Below are 19,775 nucleotides of genomic sequence, written 5' to 3'. Positions count from 1 at the left end.
ACTAAAAAGAGCAGTAACTAAAACGAAAAATTCACTGGATAATCAAATTGGAGATGGTAGAAGAAAGAGTCAGTGAACATTAAGACACATCAATAGAAACTACCTAGTCTAAAGGACAGAGCAATTAAAGAGAAATGAACTAAATTTATTAATGAACTAAATTTCAGGAACCCGAATGTTAGTATTAACCAGTCTAATACAAATGTAATTAAAATTCACCATAAAAGGACGATAGTGGGGCACACACATTAAAAAAAAATCAGAAGAAAGAATGACCAAAAATTTCCAAAGTTAATAAAAACCACTAACTGACAGCTATAAGAATCTCACCAGACTGCAAGAAGGATAAACATAAAGAGAACCATGCTTAGGCACATCATAGTCAAAATTCTGAAAGATAAAGATAAAATCTTGAAAGTCTTGGGTGTTGGGGGTGGGGGAGACACATTATGTACAGAAACAAAACATTTTAAAAAGACAGCCTACTTCTCATCAAAAACTACAGAGGACAGAACACAATGGAGCAACATCTTCAAAGTGCTGAAAGAATAAAACACTATATCCAGCAAAACTATCCTTCAAAAATAAGTATGAATGAAATAAGGGCATTTTCAGATAAATGAAAGCTGAGAGAATTCACTTTCAACAGACCTGCACTACAGAAAGAAAGAAGAAAGAGAAGAGAAGAGAAGGAAAGGTAAGTAGGTAGGTAGGTAGGTAGATGCTAAAGGATATTCATCAGGCTGGAAGCGTGGGTCTCAGGAAAGAATGAAGAGCACCTGAAATGATAAATAAAAATATAAAAAACTTGTTTCCCTTCCTCCCACAATTTACCTAAAAGATGACTATTTAAAGCAAAAGTACTAGGGACACATGGGTGGCTCAATTGGTTAAGCTTCTGCCTTCAGCTCAGGTCATGGTCCCTGTGTCCTGGGATCGAGCTCCACATCAGGTTCCTTGCTCAGGGGGGAGCCTGCTTCTCCTTCTCCTTCTGCCCCTCTCCCTCTGCCCCTCTTCCCTGCTCATGCTCTCTCTCTCTCTCTCTCACTTGCGCTCTCTCTCTCTCAAGTAAATAAGTAAAATCTTAAATAAATAAATAAATAAAGCATACTGTACTAATAAATAATAAACAAATAAAGCATAAGTGTACTAACTCTGAATAGGAGTTTGTAACATATACTGAGGGAAAAGATACGACATTATACTACGGGATGGGAGCAGGTGAATGGAATTGCACTGTTGTAACTTTATCAGGTCTGTAAAGCGTGGAAGGTGAAGAGGTGCGACGTGGATTCTAAACAGACTCTGATAAGTTAAGGATGCTTGCAGGGGTCCACCAAAAAACAAAAAAATGACAACAAAAAAATGGGAGGGGATGAGCGGAAAACAAATAGCAACATGGTGACTTTGCGCAAACCTTATCAAAAATTACATTACATGATCAAAAGCTAACACTAGGAGCACCTGGGTGGCTCAGTGGGCTAAGCCTCTGCCTTCGGCTCAGGTCATGATCTCAGGGTTCTGGGATCGAGCCCCATGTCGGGCTCTCTGCTCAGCAGGGAGCCTGCTTCCTCCTCTCTCTCTCTCTGCCTGCCTCTCTGCCTACTTGTGATCTCTGTCTGTCGAATGAATAAAATAAAATCTTAAAACAAACAAACAAACAAAAAAAAAGCTAACACTACCAGTAGTAAGAAATAGCAGCATTATGTATGCTGTGATATGATGCACTGAGAAGGACACAATATCGCGTCTGTAGTATTCCTGCCAGAAATGTGTGACGACCATCACATCCTGAGAAAACATCAGACAAGCCCAAACCCAAACCAAGGGAGGAACATTCTAGAAATGTGAACATCAAGAATGTCAAGGTCATGAAGGACATGAGACACTGAGGAGGTGTCACTGACTGGAGGTGAGACACTGGGTTCAATGTGGGGACAGAAAAAGACAGTAGGAAAAAAAAAAGGTGATATTGGAATAAGATCTGGAATGACTTAATAATAGTGCAAAGTGACTTTCTTATTGCTGATCACTGTTCTATGGTTGTCTAAATTGTTATCACTAGGTAAAATTAAGGGAGGGGCATAGAGGTATTCTCTGAACTACCACTGCAGCATTTCTGTAAGTCTGAAATGATATCAAAATAAAAAGTTCTAAAAGATAGTACTAAATGTAAATAGACTAAACATCTCAATTAAAGACCGATTGTTGGGGCACCTGGGTGACACAGTTGGTTAAGCATCCGATTCTTGGTCATGATCTAGGGTCCTGGGATCAAGCCATACATTGGGCTCCATGCAGGAGTCTACTTGAGATTCTGTCTCTTTCTCCCTCTGCCCCTCCCACTCGTGTCCTTTCTTTCTAAAATAACTAAATAAATCTTTAAAAAATAAATAAAAGGGGCGCCTGGGTGGCTCAGTGGGTTAAGCCGCTGCCTTTGGCTCAGGTCATGATCTCAGGGTCCTGGGATCGAGTCCCACATTGGGCTCTCTGCTCAGCAGCGAGCCTGCTTCCCTTCCTCTCTCTGCCTGCCTCTCTGTCTACTTGTGATCTCTCTCTGTCAAATAAATAAATAAAATCTTTAAAAAATAAATAAATAAGTAAATAAATAAATAAAAGACAGATTGTTATATTAACTAAATATCTTGATTGATCCAAATATCCATCAAAAGGGAATAAACAGGGGTGTCTGAGTGGCTCAGTTGGTTAGCGACTGCCTTCGGCTCGGGTCATAATCCCAGAGTCCCAGGATTGAGTCCCGCATTGGGCTCCCAGGTCCATGGGGAATCTGCCTCTCCCTCTGACCTTCTCCCCTCTCATGCTCTCTCTCTCAAACAAATGAGTAAAATCATTTTTTTTTTAAAAAGGGAACAAACAAATTGTCTCGTATTCATTCAATGGAATACTGTTCAGCCGTAAAAAGGAACAAACTGCTAGTTCTTCAGGGACATGGACACATTTCACAGATACTGTGCTCAGCAAAAGAAGCCGGGCACCGAAGAGCTAAAACACCGAGACTTTTGGTACAGTTCTAGGCATGTGAAATTCTAGAACAGGTAAAAGTAATCTAGCACGACTTAAATCAGGTCAGTGTTTGCCTGAGGTGGTGGGGAAGGGCTGGCCTGTGGAGCCTGTAAGGGGGTCCAGGGGACTCTCTCAGGAAGTAGTAATAGGATTGGGGTGGTGCCTGCACGGGTGCCCAAATTTACGGAAGTGTGCACGTACAACCAGTGAATTTTATTGTATGCAAATCATACTTCAGTGAAGCTGACTAAAAAGGAAAGGTAAGAAGCCTTCCCACTGCTTAGCTGTGGCAATGTAGGGCAGCTCATGAAGAGACAGAGGACAGGCTGTAGGAAGTGTTTGAGTCTGGGCCCCGAGACTTAGCCTAACCCCAGATACAAACAGACCGTAGAAGTAAGTTCAGGACATTCTCTCAGAAGGGTGTGCGCCCTCCTGGACCAGAGTTAGCCGTGGTAGCCCACCTCCCCACGGCTCACTCTCAGGGCAGCCAGCGCGAGTTTTTAAGGATACAAGGAGGACGCCACCAAAGACTAGTCCTCAGCACGTGGATGACACACTTCAAATATCTCACTGGAAAGAAAGTATTTAAAAGCTGTCTGGTAAGCTTTGGACCAGGATTCCCTCGACTGGGTTACAGTATCATAAACTGTGTGGTTCCAGTGATGCGACGGCACTGAGGTCCGATGACCACTGAACGGACACGCTTGCTGTGTCTAACTACAAAAATAACACCAACTCCATCCCTTCTTTCCAGACACAGCCACGCTTTTGAAGACGTCAGCGGAATAAGTCGCTGGCGATTTTTCGTTGTTGTTTAGGAGCATAATTAGAGCAAAGAGCTACAGAGGGATTTCTGTGTGTCAGGCCCTGCGAAGTGCTTTGCATGCATTCTGTGTAATCCTCACCAGGGCCTCTTTAAGGGTTTTAAGAGACGAGAAAACTGAGGTCAAGAGGGTTTGGGACTAACTTGCTTGAGGTCACCTCTGTGTGCTTCTCACAACACTGGTTGAGTGTCCGGGCTGAGACTGAGCCGGCATCTATCCAGCTGCACAACCTGATCGATTTCTTCCGTACTGAACAGAAGAGATTAGACCCACACTTTCATAAGAAAGATATTTGTGTTAATGTAGTTTTAAAAAATATATATATTTATTTTTGAGAGAGAGAGAGAGCACATGCATACACAAGTGGGGAGAGGGGCAGAGGGAGAAGCAGGCTCCCCACTCAGAGGGGAGCCCCATGCAGGACTTGATCCCCGGACCCCGGGATCATGACCTGAGCCGAAGGCAGATGCTTAACCGACTGGGCCACCCAGGGGCTCCATATTTGTGTTAACAATGGTGATACTTAATCTGACGAAGCTTCCAAAGCCACGGCGGTGAAACAGGAAAACACAAAATGGAGAAAAAGGAGAAAAGCACACACTCTAGTTAGAGGATGTAACTTGTGTTTGGTCCCTTGGGATACTACTTCCCTTCACCAGACGGGCTCCTACGAAGTTTCAAAGACTCTTTCCTAGAAATAAAGAAATAAGAAGACCAGTGCCAAGTATGAATCAGTGCTGAGTCACCCTGGGCTGCGTCTTGTCAGCAGATTTCAAAGTCTCTGTCTGGGTCACATTTCCACTCTGCACATTTCCACGACTAGAGGTAGGAACAGTGTCTTACAACTGGTGACAAACCACTTTCATACACCCCCGTCTCAATCCTGACAACTACTCTATGAGCTAGGCAAGGCGGGGGTCCATCATGAACCTTCTGAGGAAGGAGGACAGGGAGACTTGTACAAGACATCTTCTGCCCAAGCTCCCTGGTAATACAGGGGCAGAGAGAACAGACTTCAGATTCGTCAGTGGCTGCTGGGAGTCTGGGCATCCTGGACCAGGAGCCACGCCTCATGGGACTTCTGCTGTTTGCTCTCTGCCAACATTTCCTATCTCAACTTCAAACTCTTAGTGGGTAGATGTTCAGCATGAAGGTGACACTTGAACTATCCTATTTGGCAAAATACCAGAAGCACATTTCCAAGGGCACGCTAAGGCAGGCACCAGGAAATGACAACAGGTCCTCCTGCTAAATAGTGACATTGCGTGACTTATTAGAAGCTATGGATTCTAAAATACACCATTATTACATACCACTAAGAAAGAAAAGTTCTCGCAATTAAACTACGACACCCACTGATTTTAAGATGCGTCCTAATCTCAGATCTATGGAAATGTATCTTAGTAATGAGGAAATATGAAGTTCAAGACTAGCTTCCTCAAACTGGGGATTATAACCTCTGTAGAAGCCACCAGCTCATTAATTTATCAGTATTATTAAGCAGTAACAATGCCGAGTGCCAGGCCCTTCAGTGGGAAGAGAAGGGGGAAGATGAGTAAAGGCATCATCTCCAGCATCAGAACCCACCTCTCAGATCAGGTCCTCAGGGAGGATTTCAAGAGCCAGGTGCTGCAGAGCATGGAACCGTGTCTCTCAGGTCTCCTCTGTCTCCTTAAGATCAAGACCCATCCAATTATGAAACACTCAATTCTTCTGGACCAAACTCTGAGCAGGTATTTGGAGCATCTCGATGACAATGACAATTTCTTGACACCCATTTCTCTTTTTCAGTGACGAATTAGAGGAAAACTCTAACATCCCACTTCACGTACATTATCACACTGAATTCTCAAAATAACCTTATGAGTTGGGCATTATTAACCCTTTCATAATGTTTAAAGGATGAAGAACAGGGAGCTCAGAAAAGCTAAATAACCAGGGTGTGGTTGGTCGAGGTTCAAACCGGAGTCCATTTTACCCCTCAAAGGCCATGCGCTTTCTACTGCACAGGGGACAGAAAGCAGGGAGGATGAAGGCTTTTCAAGGTTTGAAAATCACTGCTACTCTGACATGAAGTCTAGAAGGCTAATGTTCTGTCTGAACGATGACACAGTAAACAACAAGCCCCCTTCGGCTACAGGAGAGCTCACTCAATCTGGGGACCCGCTTGATCAGTAGGATGGCTGTTCATCTTTTGGAGGTGATTTGGGTACAGTCCTAGCTGCACGTGGGAAGACAGCTTGGCCAACGAGTGGTGAAAAGGGGCGTGAACACAAGTAATTACAATGTGGGGCAAAGTGTGAAAAGGGCCATCGTCACGAACGTTCCCGGAACTGGAACAGCTCTTCAGGGAGCCAGCTCCAAGCCACAGAGAGGTCACTGCTGGCAGAGGTGACCAGGGAGGTGGCATGTGAGCTGTACCGTGACGAACAGGTGGGTATGGATAGGAGGAGAAGGAAGGGGAAGGGATCTGAGAGGAGCCCGTGGCCTGAGCAAACACTGAGAAGCAGGTCTTCTGGTTTGGCTGCAACACAGGGAAGTAGCTGGAGAGAGGTCTGGAGAGGCAGGTGAGGGTAAGATTTCCAAGGGCTCTGAATAGCAGAGTAAAGATAGCTCTTCAGATGGGAAACGAGGAGCCCCCCCCATGAACTTTGAGCAGGACAGGGACTGAAAGCAACAGCAGGATCGCGTGGGAGCAGGGCGAGAGGTGCCCTTGTGGGGCGCAGACCAGGGACAAACTGGGGCCCTAATTCACGTGTGATGCCTAAAAACTCGCACTCGGGCAGGGGCACAGGCAAAGGTCAATTCCAAAGGATTTAGGGGACATGAAAACAAGGGAAACAGGAGAGACACATTAGAATAACGGTGCTTAACAGGGGAGACCTGGCCCTCACAGGACTCATTTCCTTACCACCCCTGGGGGGGCGTGCCCCAGCATCTAGTGGGGCAGGTTAGGGATGTGGCTGAACATCCTACAACACACAGGACGGCCTTCCTCAACCGAGAATGATCAGGTCCAAAATAATCAATAGGGGTGAGGTTCAGAAACACCGTTTTAGAACCGCAAGGAAACAAAAGTGGAGAGTAAAGGTGTGATGCTGGGCCTGAGACCAAAAGGCAGAGAAACCCCAGGGCTGGCTCGGCACAGACCACTCACCTGTTCGTCATTCCTCTCATCTATGAGTTTGTGCACCTGCTACAGGTCCGGCCATGAGCAGCACTGAAGACAGGAATGCATACACTCCTTTTCCTCAAGGCCCCGCCGGCAGGAAGGGAGAAAGCACATCAGAAACCCACACACGTCTATGAACACAGAGGTGCCTGGACACATGTGTGCAGGAAAGACTGAGAAGGAATATTCTGAAATATTATTGGTGATTGTCTCTAACTTGGAATTCATACTTTTATTTTTCTCTGTGTTTTTCCATGAAAACAGGGATGAATGGAAAAAATGAAAACAATTCTGGGTTTTTCAGTGAGCACAGCTCGATCTCATCAGTTAGAACAAAGAGAAGTAGGACCTTGGGCCACAGATTTCCCTCCCAACCCCACCCCGGGTGCCCTGTCTCTGGGATCCAGTGAGGGACGGAGAATGGGGAGCCACAGAGCAGAGGAAGGACCCCCTCTTCCACTTGGAGACTCTTCCAGGTCGACGCGGGAGACCCCCCCCCCCCCGTTCCTTCAATCCCTCCCCTGGCTACGTGTTGGGCACTGTTTTACGTGCTCAAGATACAGCACTGAACAAAACAGACGAAATCCCTGCCCTTGGGATGTTGCGATTCTAGTAAGAAGAAACAGACAAGAGAACAAATATGTAAAACATATTAAAATATGTATGTTCAGTGGTTATAAGTACTAATGAGGAAAAGAAGGCAGAGAAGAGGGTTGAAAATAATAAGTACAAGGGATGTAGATTATACAGAGAAGCCAAGGAAGACCTTGCTGAGGTGACACGTGATAGAAGGAGAGCCCAGGGAGCAGGGGCAGGGGGAGGAGGGGGCAAGGGGAGGAGGCAGGAGCAGTGCGGGTGGAGGAACAGTAAAGCCCCGAGGCAGAAGGCAGGAGCATGCCTGCTGGGCTCAGAGACCAGCAAGAAGACCACTGTGCTGGAGAGAAGGCAGAGAATAGATGAGGTCAGAGAGGGAAGCTAGGGGTCAGGTCGCCCAGGCTAGTGAGCCATTGTAAGATCTTTGCCTTTTCCCAGTGCCAGACCGAAGGCCATCCGTGGGTTCTGAGGGAGAATTGGCAGGATCTGAGGTGGTTCAACAGGGAGACCAGCAAGGAGTCTATCCCTGCGATCCCAGAGACAGTTGCTGGTGGAATGAACCAGAAGAGGGGTGGGGGAGGTGAAGAGCGGTCGGGAATCTGGGTATCTTCTGAAATTAGACGTGGCAAGATTCCCAGGTGGGTTGGATGTGGGTGGTGAGAGAGAGAAATCAAGAATGACTCTGGTGGGGGGCGGGGTGGCGCCTGGGTAGCTCAGGTGGTTAAGTGTCATGATCTCAGGGCTCAGGTCATGATCTCAGTGTCCTGGGATCGAGCCCTACGTTGGGCTCCCTGCTCAGCAGGGAGTCTCCTTCTCCCTCTACCCTGCTCATGCTCTCTCTCTCAAATAAATACATAAAATCTTGGGGAAAAAAAAGAATGACTCCAAAGTGTATGTCTCAAGAAGGACAGGCAGAGAAGGCCGTGGGAAGAGCAGGTTTAAGGGAAGAGGCCAGAGGGAGGCTGAGATGGTTCTTGGATCTCCTAGAGGTGATGCTGCCGAAGAAAGCGGCAGGCCAGTGTGAAGGTCAAGGGAGACCAGCAGGGAGGAGACGAAAATGTGGGATGGGTAAGAGCGCAGAGGGTGTTGACGGTCCCCAGCGTGGATGCGGAGAAGAGGTCGGAGGGGATAAAGGAAACCAGGAAAGCCGCTGCCAGTGGGAGCGAGAAAAGGAAGTGGGAGAGAAGGGAAAGTCAGAGGCCACGCATCACAGAGGAGGTGACGGAGCAAACGCCCGTGGCGAACTGGAAATCTTTTCCTCCTGGTTCGTTTCAAATTATACTCAATGTGGCTTTCCTGGATGCCAGTGCGAGGCAACCCGGGACCAAACAGATGAGATCTAGAAACTTCTAGATGGTTCCAGTCATCTGGAACGACAGCTTAGCAAGGGGCATGACTGAGTGCCCAGGAACTGAGGCACCTGGGGAACCCTGAAACCAGTTTCTTCACCATCTCTCAATCTGGTCACATACATGGGTAAACACTGTCCTCCCCCACCCCCCTGTAATGGCAGCATGCAGGAACACTCCAGCTCCCCTCAAGAGGACCTGAGGATCTGGCCTGAGCCACAGGTCGAGGCAGCGCTTCATGTCACGGATCCACCACTGGGCCTGGACGGTTTCCTGTGGCTTCCCGATCTTTCTGCATTTCTACCCTATGCCACAGACCCAAACCGCATGTGACATTCACAATCACAAGATGGCTCTGAAGCCCAAGATACAGAAGGATAAAGGACTTGAGAGGTCTTGGAATAGGGCACATTTGCTACTTGCCTCTGTGGAAACTACCAGAAGGAAAGCTACTGAGGTTCTGAAACTGTGTCTTGGATCTCCAGCACCTGGGGCGTGTCTGGGTCAGTATTTGTTATATGAATAATTCAAGCATCATCAGAAAGTCAGTAAAGGAATGGCACGCTTATTAGGCACAATGGACCAATTTCTAGCAATGAACATGCCATATAATTCCAACGTTCATTGCCCTTAGATTAACAATAACAAACGTATGTTGGACATCTTCTAAGCTCAGACCCTGTTCTGATGCTGTGTTAGCTCTGAGGGGGCACTACAGAGCCAGAAAATATGGGGCAGGGACAGACTTTTAACAAGAACTAATAGAAGAACAGGAGACTTACAGTACAGGAGACTGGCAAGGGCTCCAGAGGAGACAGAGAGTGCCAGGGGGCAGATGGCAATTCTGCTTCCCAGGACCCCCTGAGAAGCCGGGACCTGATTGAGTAGGGAGGAGCCATCGGACCCCAAGAGGGTGGGCACAGTCCAGGCAGAGGGAGTAGCAGGTGCAGAGGCCCCGTACGAGTTCGGGGTGTTTGAGCGGCGTCAGGCACACTGATGTGTGGCGGGATCCGGGAGTGACAGAGAGAAGTGCAAGACAAGGCTGGAGAGGCAGGACCCAGGCTGTGGAGGGCGCGGTAGACCTTCATGCAGGCCTGGGTTGTCTTTTTTCAAATTTATCTTTTAATTTTTTTTGAAAGAAAGAAAGAGAGCACGAGTGAGTGCACGTGCGGGTCCTGGGGAGGGGTGGAGCAGGGGGAGAGAGACTCTCAAGCAGGCTCCACGCTCAGCACAGAGCCTGACATGAGGCTCCATCTCAAGACCCAAGTCAGAGACTCAGATCACGACCTGAGCCAAAATCGAGAGTCTGACACTTATCCACTGAACCACCCACGTGCCCTGGGGCTGGGTTGTATTTTAAGTCGTAGTGGAGGGAAGGAGGGTGAGGGAGTATGAAAGCGCCCTGAAGTTCAGGAATGACACACAAACCCTGTCGGAAACACTGTTGGTAATGGTTGTTTCTGACACATCAGAAGAGACGCCTTTCTCTCACAGAACTTGGAAGGTTAAGTTAGGAGCAACTACTTTAGGACCGATGATAGGTAATCTCTGGGCTCTGACGAACTCAAGGACCCAATCTAACCCCCCAGCGGCAGCCTCGCCTCCATTCTGGAGCAGGGCTCTCTGCGAGGGCAGAGATGTTCCGGAGAGCGTACAGTGAGTTCTGCATGTCTGAACTGGAATGCCTGTAAATGGGAAGGCTCTCCAGTTTGCACAGGGAACTCTCATTTATCCACTGCTGTGTTATAAACCCTCACCCCCTGTTTCATTTCATCTGGGAACCCGCTTGGAACCCTGAGGCGTTCCCATCTGCAGATCTATGGCAGAGCTCTGTCACAGCGGGAGCCAGACTTGGCCCAGGAGAGAAAGGAAAACTCTTAAATCTCATCTTCCCCTTTATACTGAAAGCTTATTTTAGATCTGATACCACAGAGGTTACCCTTTTAAGAAGAAGAAAATACAAAATGTCAAGAATTTGGTTCCCAACCACAGGCAATATATCCGCATCTGCTTAGTTAAACAACAGACGTGTTTGAGATGGGCTCAGCAAGACCCCTTCCCTCCCAGCCAGGGACTTGCTCCCATCTCAACCCTACAGGACCACATCAGAATCCACTCTCCTCCTGAGACTGTCCCACTTTTCCCTCCCTTCATGATAGCCAACCCTGAACATTTGTGTTCTCCCATCCTGTGTCACTCCACAAACTGGGACCCCCAATTCCTGTTGATGTAATGATCAAAATATCTATGCTTGGGGCGCAGTCGGTGCCCAATATCTATGCTTGGGTGGCTCAGTCGGTGAAGCAGTTGCCTTAGGCTCAGGTCATGATCTCAAGGTCCTGGGATCGAGCCTCATGCTGAGCACCCTGGAGTCTGTTTCTCCTTCTCCCTCTGCTCCTTATCCCCCAGCTCGTGCTCTCTCTCTGTCTCAAATACATTTTTTAAAAATCTTTAAAACAAAGTATCTAGGCTTGATTGGACACCACCAGTGTTCGTAAGAGTCCTTCGAGAACTGGTGAGCACACGCTGACTTAAGCAACTGGTTTGCTGCTACTGCCCCACACAGAACAGCCTCCGTCTTTAGATGCGGAGCAATCAGGGGACAGGGGCGGAGGAGTTCTAACTGCGCTGCCCACCGGCCTTCAGCAGCAGCACCAGAAGAGCTGACGCTTCCACAGCCCCGCAAAGTCCTGGGCACGGTGGTAGCGCTTTAGATACACCACGCTTACCGCAAGCTTATCTCACAGTGATCACATAAGCATAAAGTTACTGCTTCTACTTTACAAGGGAGGAAACTGAGGCATGGAGAAGTCAGGTAATCTGTGTCGCCTAAGGCTACGTAGCTAGCTACTAAGTGCTGGGATTCACACCCAGGCAGCCCAACTCCAAAGCCCTGGTCTCTACTGTCTCAGCTCCCTACAGCCTATCCTGATAGAACAATCTAGAACTCCTCCCCACCTCTTCTCCCCTCCCCTTGCCCATGCCCCATTTGTCAGCTCCTGCTCCCTCATGTGACTTGGAATGTTCTAGTTCTAACCTCCTGTGCAAAATCTCTTTTTGAAGGTTAAAGGTTGCAGCCCTTGCGGCCCAAATAAGTTTTTAGTAATTCATTCTTGAAATTTTCCCAGGAGAAGTTTCTCAATGGTGAAGTATATAATCTTAGAGATGATCTATGAAGGAACTCATCGGAGCTTCAGCTGCCCCCAGCCTCCTACCCTTGTAGGGTATTTGCTGGGAAGAGAAATGCAGGGGGGTGTAGGAGTCCTGATTCAGACCCAGGGGGTGTCCCAAGGGCAGGCCCAGGAGCTCAGGCTACTGTAGCTTCTCCCCTGAAAGTCTTGGCTCCCCCTTCTGGGAAGCAGGGCAGAGGGGAGATGCAGCACCACCCCGGATTACCCCCAGCTGGGGTCGGAAAAGCTTTGCAGCCATAGTCTTCGCTCCCCCAGCAGGAATCAGAGCAGCTCTATGGACTAAGCATTCTAAATAACTCTCAAGTGACCTTTTGGGGCTAAAGTTTGCAAACCCAAAACTTCTAATCCACTGCCTTTTCTAACTAAGCCCAGCTATCAGTTTCCAGGCCTGGGGAAATCCACTCCTGACCTTTTATCAATTAGTCAAGACAAGAGCAACCTTTGAGGAGTTAGCATTTCTGAGGTTCAAGGAGACTATAGAGGAGAGAGGACTGGAAACCCTTTTAAGAATGGACTCCGGGGGCCTCCCCCCCAGGAACTCAGGCACCAGCCCCAAGTCACCCGAAGCTGGAGACAGAGCCTCGCCGCAATCCTCCTCGGGAGGCTGGCTAACCACAGAGGCCCCTGCCAGGCCGGAGCGCAAAGCCAGGAGCACAACCAGAGCCTCGGGCTCAACCACAAACCCGGCCTGCAAGACCACGATTTGTGCAATAGCAACTCAGTGAAAGCAGCCGGCCCAGCCAGCCCCTCTGGGGGGGGGGGGGGGCGGGGGGGAAATGCACCTCCCCGGATTGGCTGCTTCCCCTTCCCAGGCCTGGGCCCGAGCAGAGGGAATGCCAAAACAGAACCAGCTAAAGCTCTTGAAAACGACAAAATGCTAGCCCTGGAAGGGGCTTCCAATGTCCTCACTTTATGGAAGTGACAACTGACACCCCGAAACCAGAGGCTACAATGCATTCCGCCCCTTCCCCCCCAAGCCCATGGGCAATATAATCTTCACCGCAACCCCTCAGGGAAAGAGGCTATGTCAAGAACTGAACATACAGACAGGTTAGGATTTGGGAAGTTTGGAGGTTTGGGGGTACAAAAACAAAGTCTGGGAAAACACCCCTTTAAGGACTGCACAGCTACCAGCACTGAACTTGCTCTTAGGGGGTCCCAGAGCCAGGTGGGCCGGCGGGGCTGGGTAGTGACCTGTCAGCAGGGGCCCTGGGGACCTCTGTGTCTAGGTGTCCTGCAACCTCCGTGCATGGCACTTCGAGGGTCTCCCCCAAGTACCAAGACAGGTTTCAAATCACCCAGGAGGAAAAGAGTTGGGAAGAAAGCCACATGGGTGGAGAAGCAGGGAGGAGAGAGACCAACTTTAGAAAGTCTAGAAGAGGATTCATGCAGCCCTAAAAGACCCAATAGCAACCACAGGGGCAAAGAAGTCAGGAAATGCTGCCAGAGCAGCCAGTGCAGTAGCCAGACCGCCAACCAGTGGGGTGAACTGGGAAGGAGGGGGTGGAGGGTTAAATTTAGCCAGGTAAACAGGGCCTCTGGGGAGGGGGGGTGCGGGGTTGGTAGTGGCAGAGCTCTCACCTGCTCCACGGAGTTGGGGCACCACCTCTCGCTGCAGGGAGGGTGCGGCAGGAACTGCCCCGAACAGCAGGCCGCTCCCAGGGCTCCACCAACAAGGGGGTCACACTGCTCCTCAGAATTGGGTAGAAGGTTATTTTTACTTTCAAAGGTGGCTCAGATTGGAAACTATCCGACCCTCTCATCCCTATCACAGTCTCTATTCCCAAACCCTCTGCTGGATTTTCCTGGATTCCTGCCCACAGTTGGAAGATGCTCAGTAGAAACTAGCCAAGAATGCCCTGATGAGGCTGGGGAAGCCCCCATATCCTCTCCCTGCTGGGAATCTTTCTATCAGTGCTGTCGTGAGTCTTGCACGACCTGAGGAGACACAAAAGCCAGTCCCGCCACCACCACCACCACAACTGAGGTCTGCATTCAGGTGTGGGACAAAGGTGGAGGCCGAGGGAAGACCTGTGTAGAAGACTACTAAGGAGGTAAATGACAATTTGGAAAGGAGCTAGGCAGAACAAAATCAGAAGAGGGAACAGGAACGCTTTTGTGGACATGCTGGTTGTTATTTCAGAGAAGGCAAAGACTATCACCTCATATAAAAATTTCCTCCCCTGCTGGAGATGCCAGGTGGGGCAGTCCAGAAACCAGAAGAACCATCCTAGAAGTAAAAATTAGAACTAGGCCTCTGCCCTTCTTGAAGAAGAGCAAACAAAAAAATCTTTCAGCTGCCACGAGAGTAAGGAGTGTGGGGTGGGGGAGCATGAAAAATGCAGGTGAATAACAATCCCAGATTTCTGCTTTCCGCAGCATATGGCGCCCGGCAATTTGGCAAGAGCCCTTTCACTTCTGCTTTGGGGATAGAAAAAATTTTAGGAAACAGTTTTTTTTTTTAAGTCAGTAAGACACCCTTCGAGATACTACAATAGCCAAATGGACTAAGGAGGAGACTGGTTTCAGGCACCCTGGTCAAACCCCTAACCCACACACACGCCCTCGCTGATATATTCATACTCAAATACGCCCTCGCTGATGTATTCATACTCAAATACATAAGAAACCAGAGCCTGGGAAAGAAGGAAATCCACAGATGGAAGGGGGCCAGCCAGTTCCTCCAAGGCTGGCTCCTGTTCTCCAGGCAGGCAGAACCATGTCCCTTCCCTCCCCCCTACCGCCCCGCCCTCAGTGTGCCACATGCCCTTGGTCTGATTTTCTTTAGGACAGGAAAGGGAGTTGTGGCTGCCCTTAGGAATTTATACACAAATTGTCTCTTTAGGTCCTTTTATTCTATTCAGCTCCTAGCCTGGGGTCAGGTCCACCTGCACATTTTGGTGCCGAGACCTGGTGTTCCGTCTGCCCCCTTCCCTGAGCTCATGGACTTGACTTCATCACCATGAAGAGCCCAGCTACATATATCACTCTTCACAATTGTGCAAAAGAGGTCTCCGAGCATTGCCTTCCCTTCCCAGGAGACACACCTCCTTCTAGCTATTTATAACCACAAATCTTCTGTGTCAAAGAGAGAACAGACACTATTTTGAAATGGAGGAAAACCACCACTCAGCCTTTCATTGGTTGATATGTTCGCCAAGACTTGTGTCTATGAGCCTGGACAGGCGTGTGGGCACAAGCTTGGGGCCTGGCATCCACTCATCCATGCCTGAGATTGGGAGTCTTGCTTTTGATAAGTCAACCCTGCATGTGAATCAGACAGCAGCAGGAGTGGCTGGGTCCAGGAAAGTGTCCCCAGGCTTTTCTGAGGGTGTGCCCGCTGCTCCCAGGGCCCTCTGTTGCCTTAGGGGCCAGCCACAGAAGGAGTCACCCTAAGGTTCCACCCATGTGTGTGCATAATTGCTGGTATTGGGCCCTGCCCCACTGACCCAGAGTTTTCTGCACCTACGTTGATGGCATGGTGCAGCTCTATCAATTGGACACGTTCCTGGGTGACCATAGCAGTTCAGAGGGCTGGTAACATGATCCTGCACCTTTCTCCTTCAGGTACCAGGCTGAAACTGCCTGGAGTGGTAGTAACTGAAAGCTGTTGTCAAAGTGGTCAGGTGGCAAAGACAGTGAAGGAGGGGCTGGGCAGAGCGGACAGCAGATGCCTCCCTTCACAGCTGGGTAACCAGCCCCCAAGCTGAACCACTTCAGTTTTCCTCTTGCAAAACGGGAGCAATCGTGCTCCATGCACACTGAATCATCTCTCACAATGACCTGCAGGATGGAAATATCGAAGACATTTGGCTCTGACTAGAGTGCACGGCCAAATAGCCACGGAGGCTCCACTAGAAGATGGAGAAAGGTCCCTTCTCACTTCTCCCAGGGCAGGGATGGATGAGGCCGAGGAGCGGAAAAGAAAACAGAAAGGTCGCAATTCCATTCAGGGCTTTACCTGCACTGAGGGTTAGGCAGGAATTCGGGCACCAAACTAATCCTGCTCCAGGGGGTTAAAATAATCCAGATGTAGTCCTCGCCCCAGTCCGCTGATGCGGGACGCACAGGAGTCCAGCTGAGCCGATCAAGCCCAGAAAAGTGAGCAAGAATGTCCGAGGCGCACGCCCGGCCCCCTCCCCGGCCACCCTGCCGTGGGGACGCAGAGCCGAGGGAGCCCGGGCTGGGTGGGGCGGGGGGCGAGCAAGCCCGAACCTACCTGCCCGCGCTCCCGGCACCCAGCCCCACACGCTCGCAGGAGGCAGCCGCGCGCGCGGAAAGCCCGCCGCCCCAGCTTTGTTCACAGCTCGGGGCGGGGGGCTGAGCTTCCCCCGGCGCTCCCTGCCCCCCACCTGACCCGCGGCCACCGGCTCCGCCCGAACACCACGCTCCCCCGCCAAGCGCAGGGCCCCGCTCCCTGGAGCCGCCGCGCCGCCCCTCGGTCTTCCCTGCTGCCGGGAGCCGCACGCCCCCGGGCGCCCGGGGCACCGCGAAGGCGAGGCGCGCCGGGAAGTTTTGGCCGCGGAACCCGGGACAGGGACGCCTCCCGGGCGGCGACGGCCGACGGCCGGGGGCAGCGGCGGCGGAGGCCCGCCCGCTCCCTTTCCCACCGCGGGCAGTCGGCGCTTACCTGCATGTCCCGCCGCCCGGCAGGCCCACGGGCTCCGGCTCGCCTCTCCGCTCGGCCCGGCTCTTCCAGCGCCCGGCTGCGCTGGGTCGGCCGGGCGCCGCGGCTCGCGGTCGGGGGCCCCTGCCCCGCCGGGGGCGCCCGATGCAGACCCTGCCTGCTCCTCTCAGCGAGCGGGCTCGGGCTGCCCCACTGGACTTTTCATGCGCCACCCGGCGCGGGGCTGGCGGCGCGGACCCGCGCGCTCCACTCCGGGAGTCCCCCGGGAGTCCCGCCCGCGCGTCTGCTTGGTCCCCCAGATGCGGGGGCAGCCTCCACGGGCCCCGAGGAACGCCCCTCCTCCCCGGGTGGTCCTGGGTCTCGGTCCGTGTACCCTGCTGCCGCCGGCAGCGTTGGAGGAGGGGGGGCACTCCCTGCTCGGTGCCCGGGACCCCCGAGCTCAGCGGGCTGGGGCAGTCAGGGAGCGGAGCCCGCCGCCGAGCAGGAGGGAGGCCCTGGGCCCTGGGCGCCCGGCTCGGGCAGCCGCCGGCTGTCGTCTCTGGGCTGCGCGCTCTCCTCGGGAGCGCGGGACCCAAATAAGTTTCGGCCCCAAGTTGGCTGCGGGGCGGGTGGCGGCCGCCGCTGGGAGTGCAGGGGCCGACGCTGGGCGAGTGGATCCCGGGGTCTCCGCTGCCTCCGCCCCGCCTCCCGCGCCTCCTCCCCGCCCCCCGGCAGCCGCGCCGGCCCCCGGCTCACTCCTTCCCACCGGCAGAGCCCGCGACACCCCTCCCCAGGGCTCCTCCCAGGCGCTGGGACCGTGACCTCCGCACCTGCCTCCCGCAGCCCTGGCGTACTCGCTCGGCCCCTCGGCAGAACTGCCCCGGGCCTCAACGCGGGGGTGCCAGTGTACCCCCACCCCCGCCGCCCCGGAGGCGCGCCGCCCGCCCCTTTCCCCCGGCCCAGCACACCGCCGCCTCCTTCTCCCGGAACTGGACGTGGTCCTCAGAGAGGACCTGCGGGAGTTGCCCAGTCCAGCAGTCCCCTCGGGGCACCCAGCTCTCCTGCCAGGAGCCTCGAACTCGGGGCGCGGCGGAGCTGGAGGTTCTGAGAGCCGGGAGGGTTACTTCAACAGCTCTTCCATTTACATCAGCCACTCGCTTGGGTTTGTCTTCCTTTGCATGACGTAGAGTGAACTGTTATTTCTCCCATCCGAGTACTAACCAGGCCCGACCCTGCTTAGCGAGTGAACTGTTATTTCTACTTTACAAACCCAAGTCATCCCTTCCTGGTTCGGGACTCCCACCCTTCTACAGCACCCAGCAGAGATCTCCGGGATAAGGAAAGCTGGTGGAGGAGGGGGCTCACCAAGTGAAACGTTTCCTAACGGGAAGTGCATCCTCTGATCGCTGGTGCCACGCCTCTGGGGCTGAAATACTGACCTACCTTTTTATAGAGAAACTGAGGCACAGAAAATTGGCACTATCAGTCCATAGTCACTAAAGGGAATTAGTAGTCTGAAAAGTCCCTAGAGCCCAGTTTTTAGCCAGAGCCCAGACCCGTTTAATTACTTTTATTGAAGTCCCCAAGTCCTGTAAGTTAGCACACAGCACCCCTGGGTGAGCTGTGCAGGGAGTTCAAGGCTTCACAGGATACAGAGCTCAAGCTCCTGCTGCTGGACCCTGTTCCTGGACCCTGTTCCAGACCCTAGTAACAGTATACCAACCAAGAGGAGCCAGCAGGTTTCCAGCATGCCCTCAAAATGCCTTTTCTTTTACATTCTGAAACCCCCTCTTCCCTGAGTAGGAGGTCACCCTGCTAAAGAAATTGCCTTTGAATGCAGTACAGTGAGGAAACAAAACAAAACAATAGTAATAATCAGAAGGCTTTGCCTTTTCTTAATTAGTAACCCAACAAGGTGACAGCCTCCCCCTTTCAGTGGGGGAAGGGGCCACAGGGAGCCTGAAGAAATGAGGGCCCAGGAACCCACCACGTTGGCTTGGCAATAAGGAGCTATTGTCCTTTGGCTTTTACAATAAGGAAAGTAAGAGCTATTTTAGCAAATACCTGACTAATTAGAGGGAAAGGCTTCCTTGGAATTGTGCTGCCTCAGGCCGGAGGTTGTCTACGACTTTTCTCACCTCCCAGTGAATGGGGTTTATGAGACCAGGTCCAGCAACCTTAAATGAATGGCCTATAATTACTGTGGGGGGGGCTGCCTTCACCGAGGGGAGCTAGTTCAAGGCTTTATCTTTGGGGACAGATGGGACGGGGAGCAAAGCTGGTCTAAAGCAGCCATAAAGGCTTTGAATCCACTTTGTCAAATTACAAATAGGCTCAGTTCCTCTCCTCCTCAGAAGAAAGCATCAGTCGCGGGGGTAGGGTCTTTGTGGGAGGTCAAGGGAAAGTCTTGTCCAGGAGGCCCCTATCATTCTGGAATGCAACCTGGGGGATTGGGGGGGGTGCTTCATAGAACTGTTTATTGAGCCCTCAACATAGAGAGGATGCCTGAGACTGGTTCCCAGCTCAGCAAGTTTCAAGTCTAAGGAGTGGGGTGGAGTTAGGGGACACACTTCTCATCTGGGGCCTAGAACGAGCACAAGAAGGGACACCTTTGCTTGGTGTCCTGCTGATGACCCAGGAGAGGAGCAGGTGACAGACGACAGCAGCCCCAGCTGAACACCTGCACGTCATCCTTCCCCTCCTGCCACAGTGTCTGTCCAGGATGAGTCAAAACTTGTGGCCCACAGAGGGAAGCTGCAGTGCCCCCAAGAAAGGAGCTTGTGGCCCAGTAACTGGGAAAACATTCGAATGAGGAGCAGGCAGAGTCCTGGGCCAGATTCCCAAGGGAAGTGGTGAGCGCCCCGTCGCTTGAGTCAGCGAGCTGCTGGGGAGTCTAGAGCCAGCCCTGGAGGCAAGCCCTGATGGGAATGCGGATGGCTCTCACCCATGTTTTGTCTGTGATTGCTGGGTGGGGTCTCTTGCCTTCTCCCCCCCTGAATAAAACATATCCTGACT

General features: G+C 51.6%; 2 protein-coding genes across 2 annotated transcripts in view; one reads left to right on the top strand and one right to left on the bottom strand.

Annotated features, from left to right (window-relative positions):
• The window catches only part of WNT5B (Wnt family member 5B), a 105,590-nt gene extending 88,627 nt beyond the window's left edge, over positions 1 to 16,963 (bottom strand). Inside the window, exon 1 of the mRNA XM_046013064.1 lies at positions 16,785 to 16,963. Within this exon, the coding sequence (XP_045869020.1) occupies positions 16,785 to 16,790 (6 nt within the window). The 5' untranslated portion in view covers positions 16,791 to 16,963. The remainder of the gene's footprint in view (positions 1 to 16,784) is intronic.
• Positions 16,789 to 17,868, top strand: LOC123946476 (translation initiation factor IF-2-like). The gene has a single exon (XM_046011849.1). It carries the CDS (start codon positions 16,789 to 16,791, stop codon positions 17,866 to 17,868), a length of 1,080 nt encoding a protein of 359 aa, XP_045867805.1.
• Positions 17,869 to 19,775: the final 1,907 nt, after the last annotated feature.

The sequence above is a fragment of the Meles meles genome, chromosome 7 (genome assembly GCF_922984935.1).
Source record: "Meles meles chromosome 7, mMelMel3.1 paternal haplotype, whole genome shotgun sequence".
NCBI classification, from domain to species: Eukaryota; Metazoa; Chordata; class Mammalia; order Carnivora; family Mustelidae; genus Meles; species Meles meles.
Note: the sequence above shows the minus strand (reverse complement) of the source record. Positions and strands in the feature narration are given on the sequence as shown.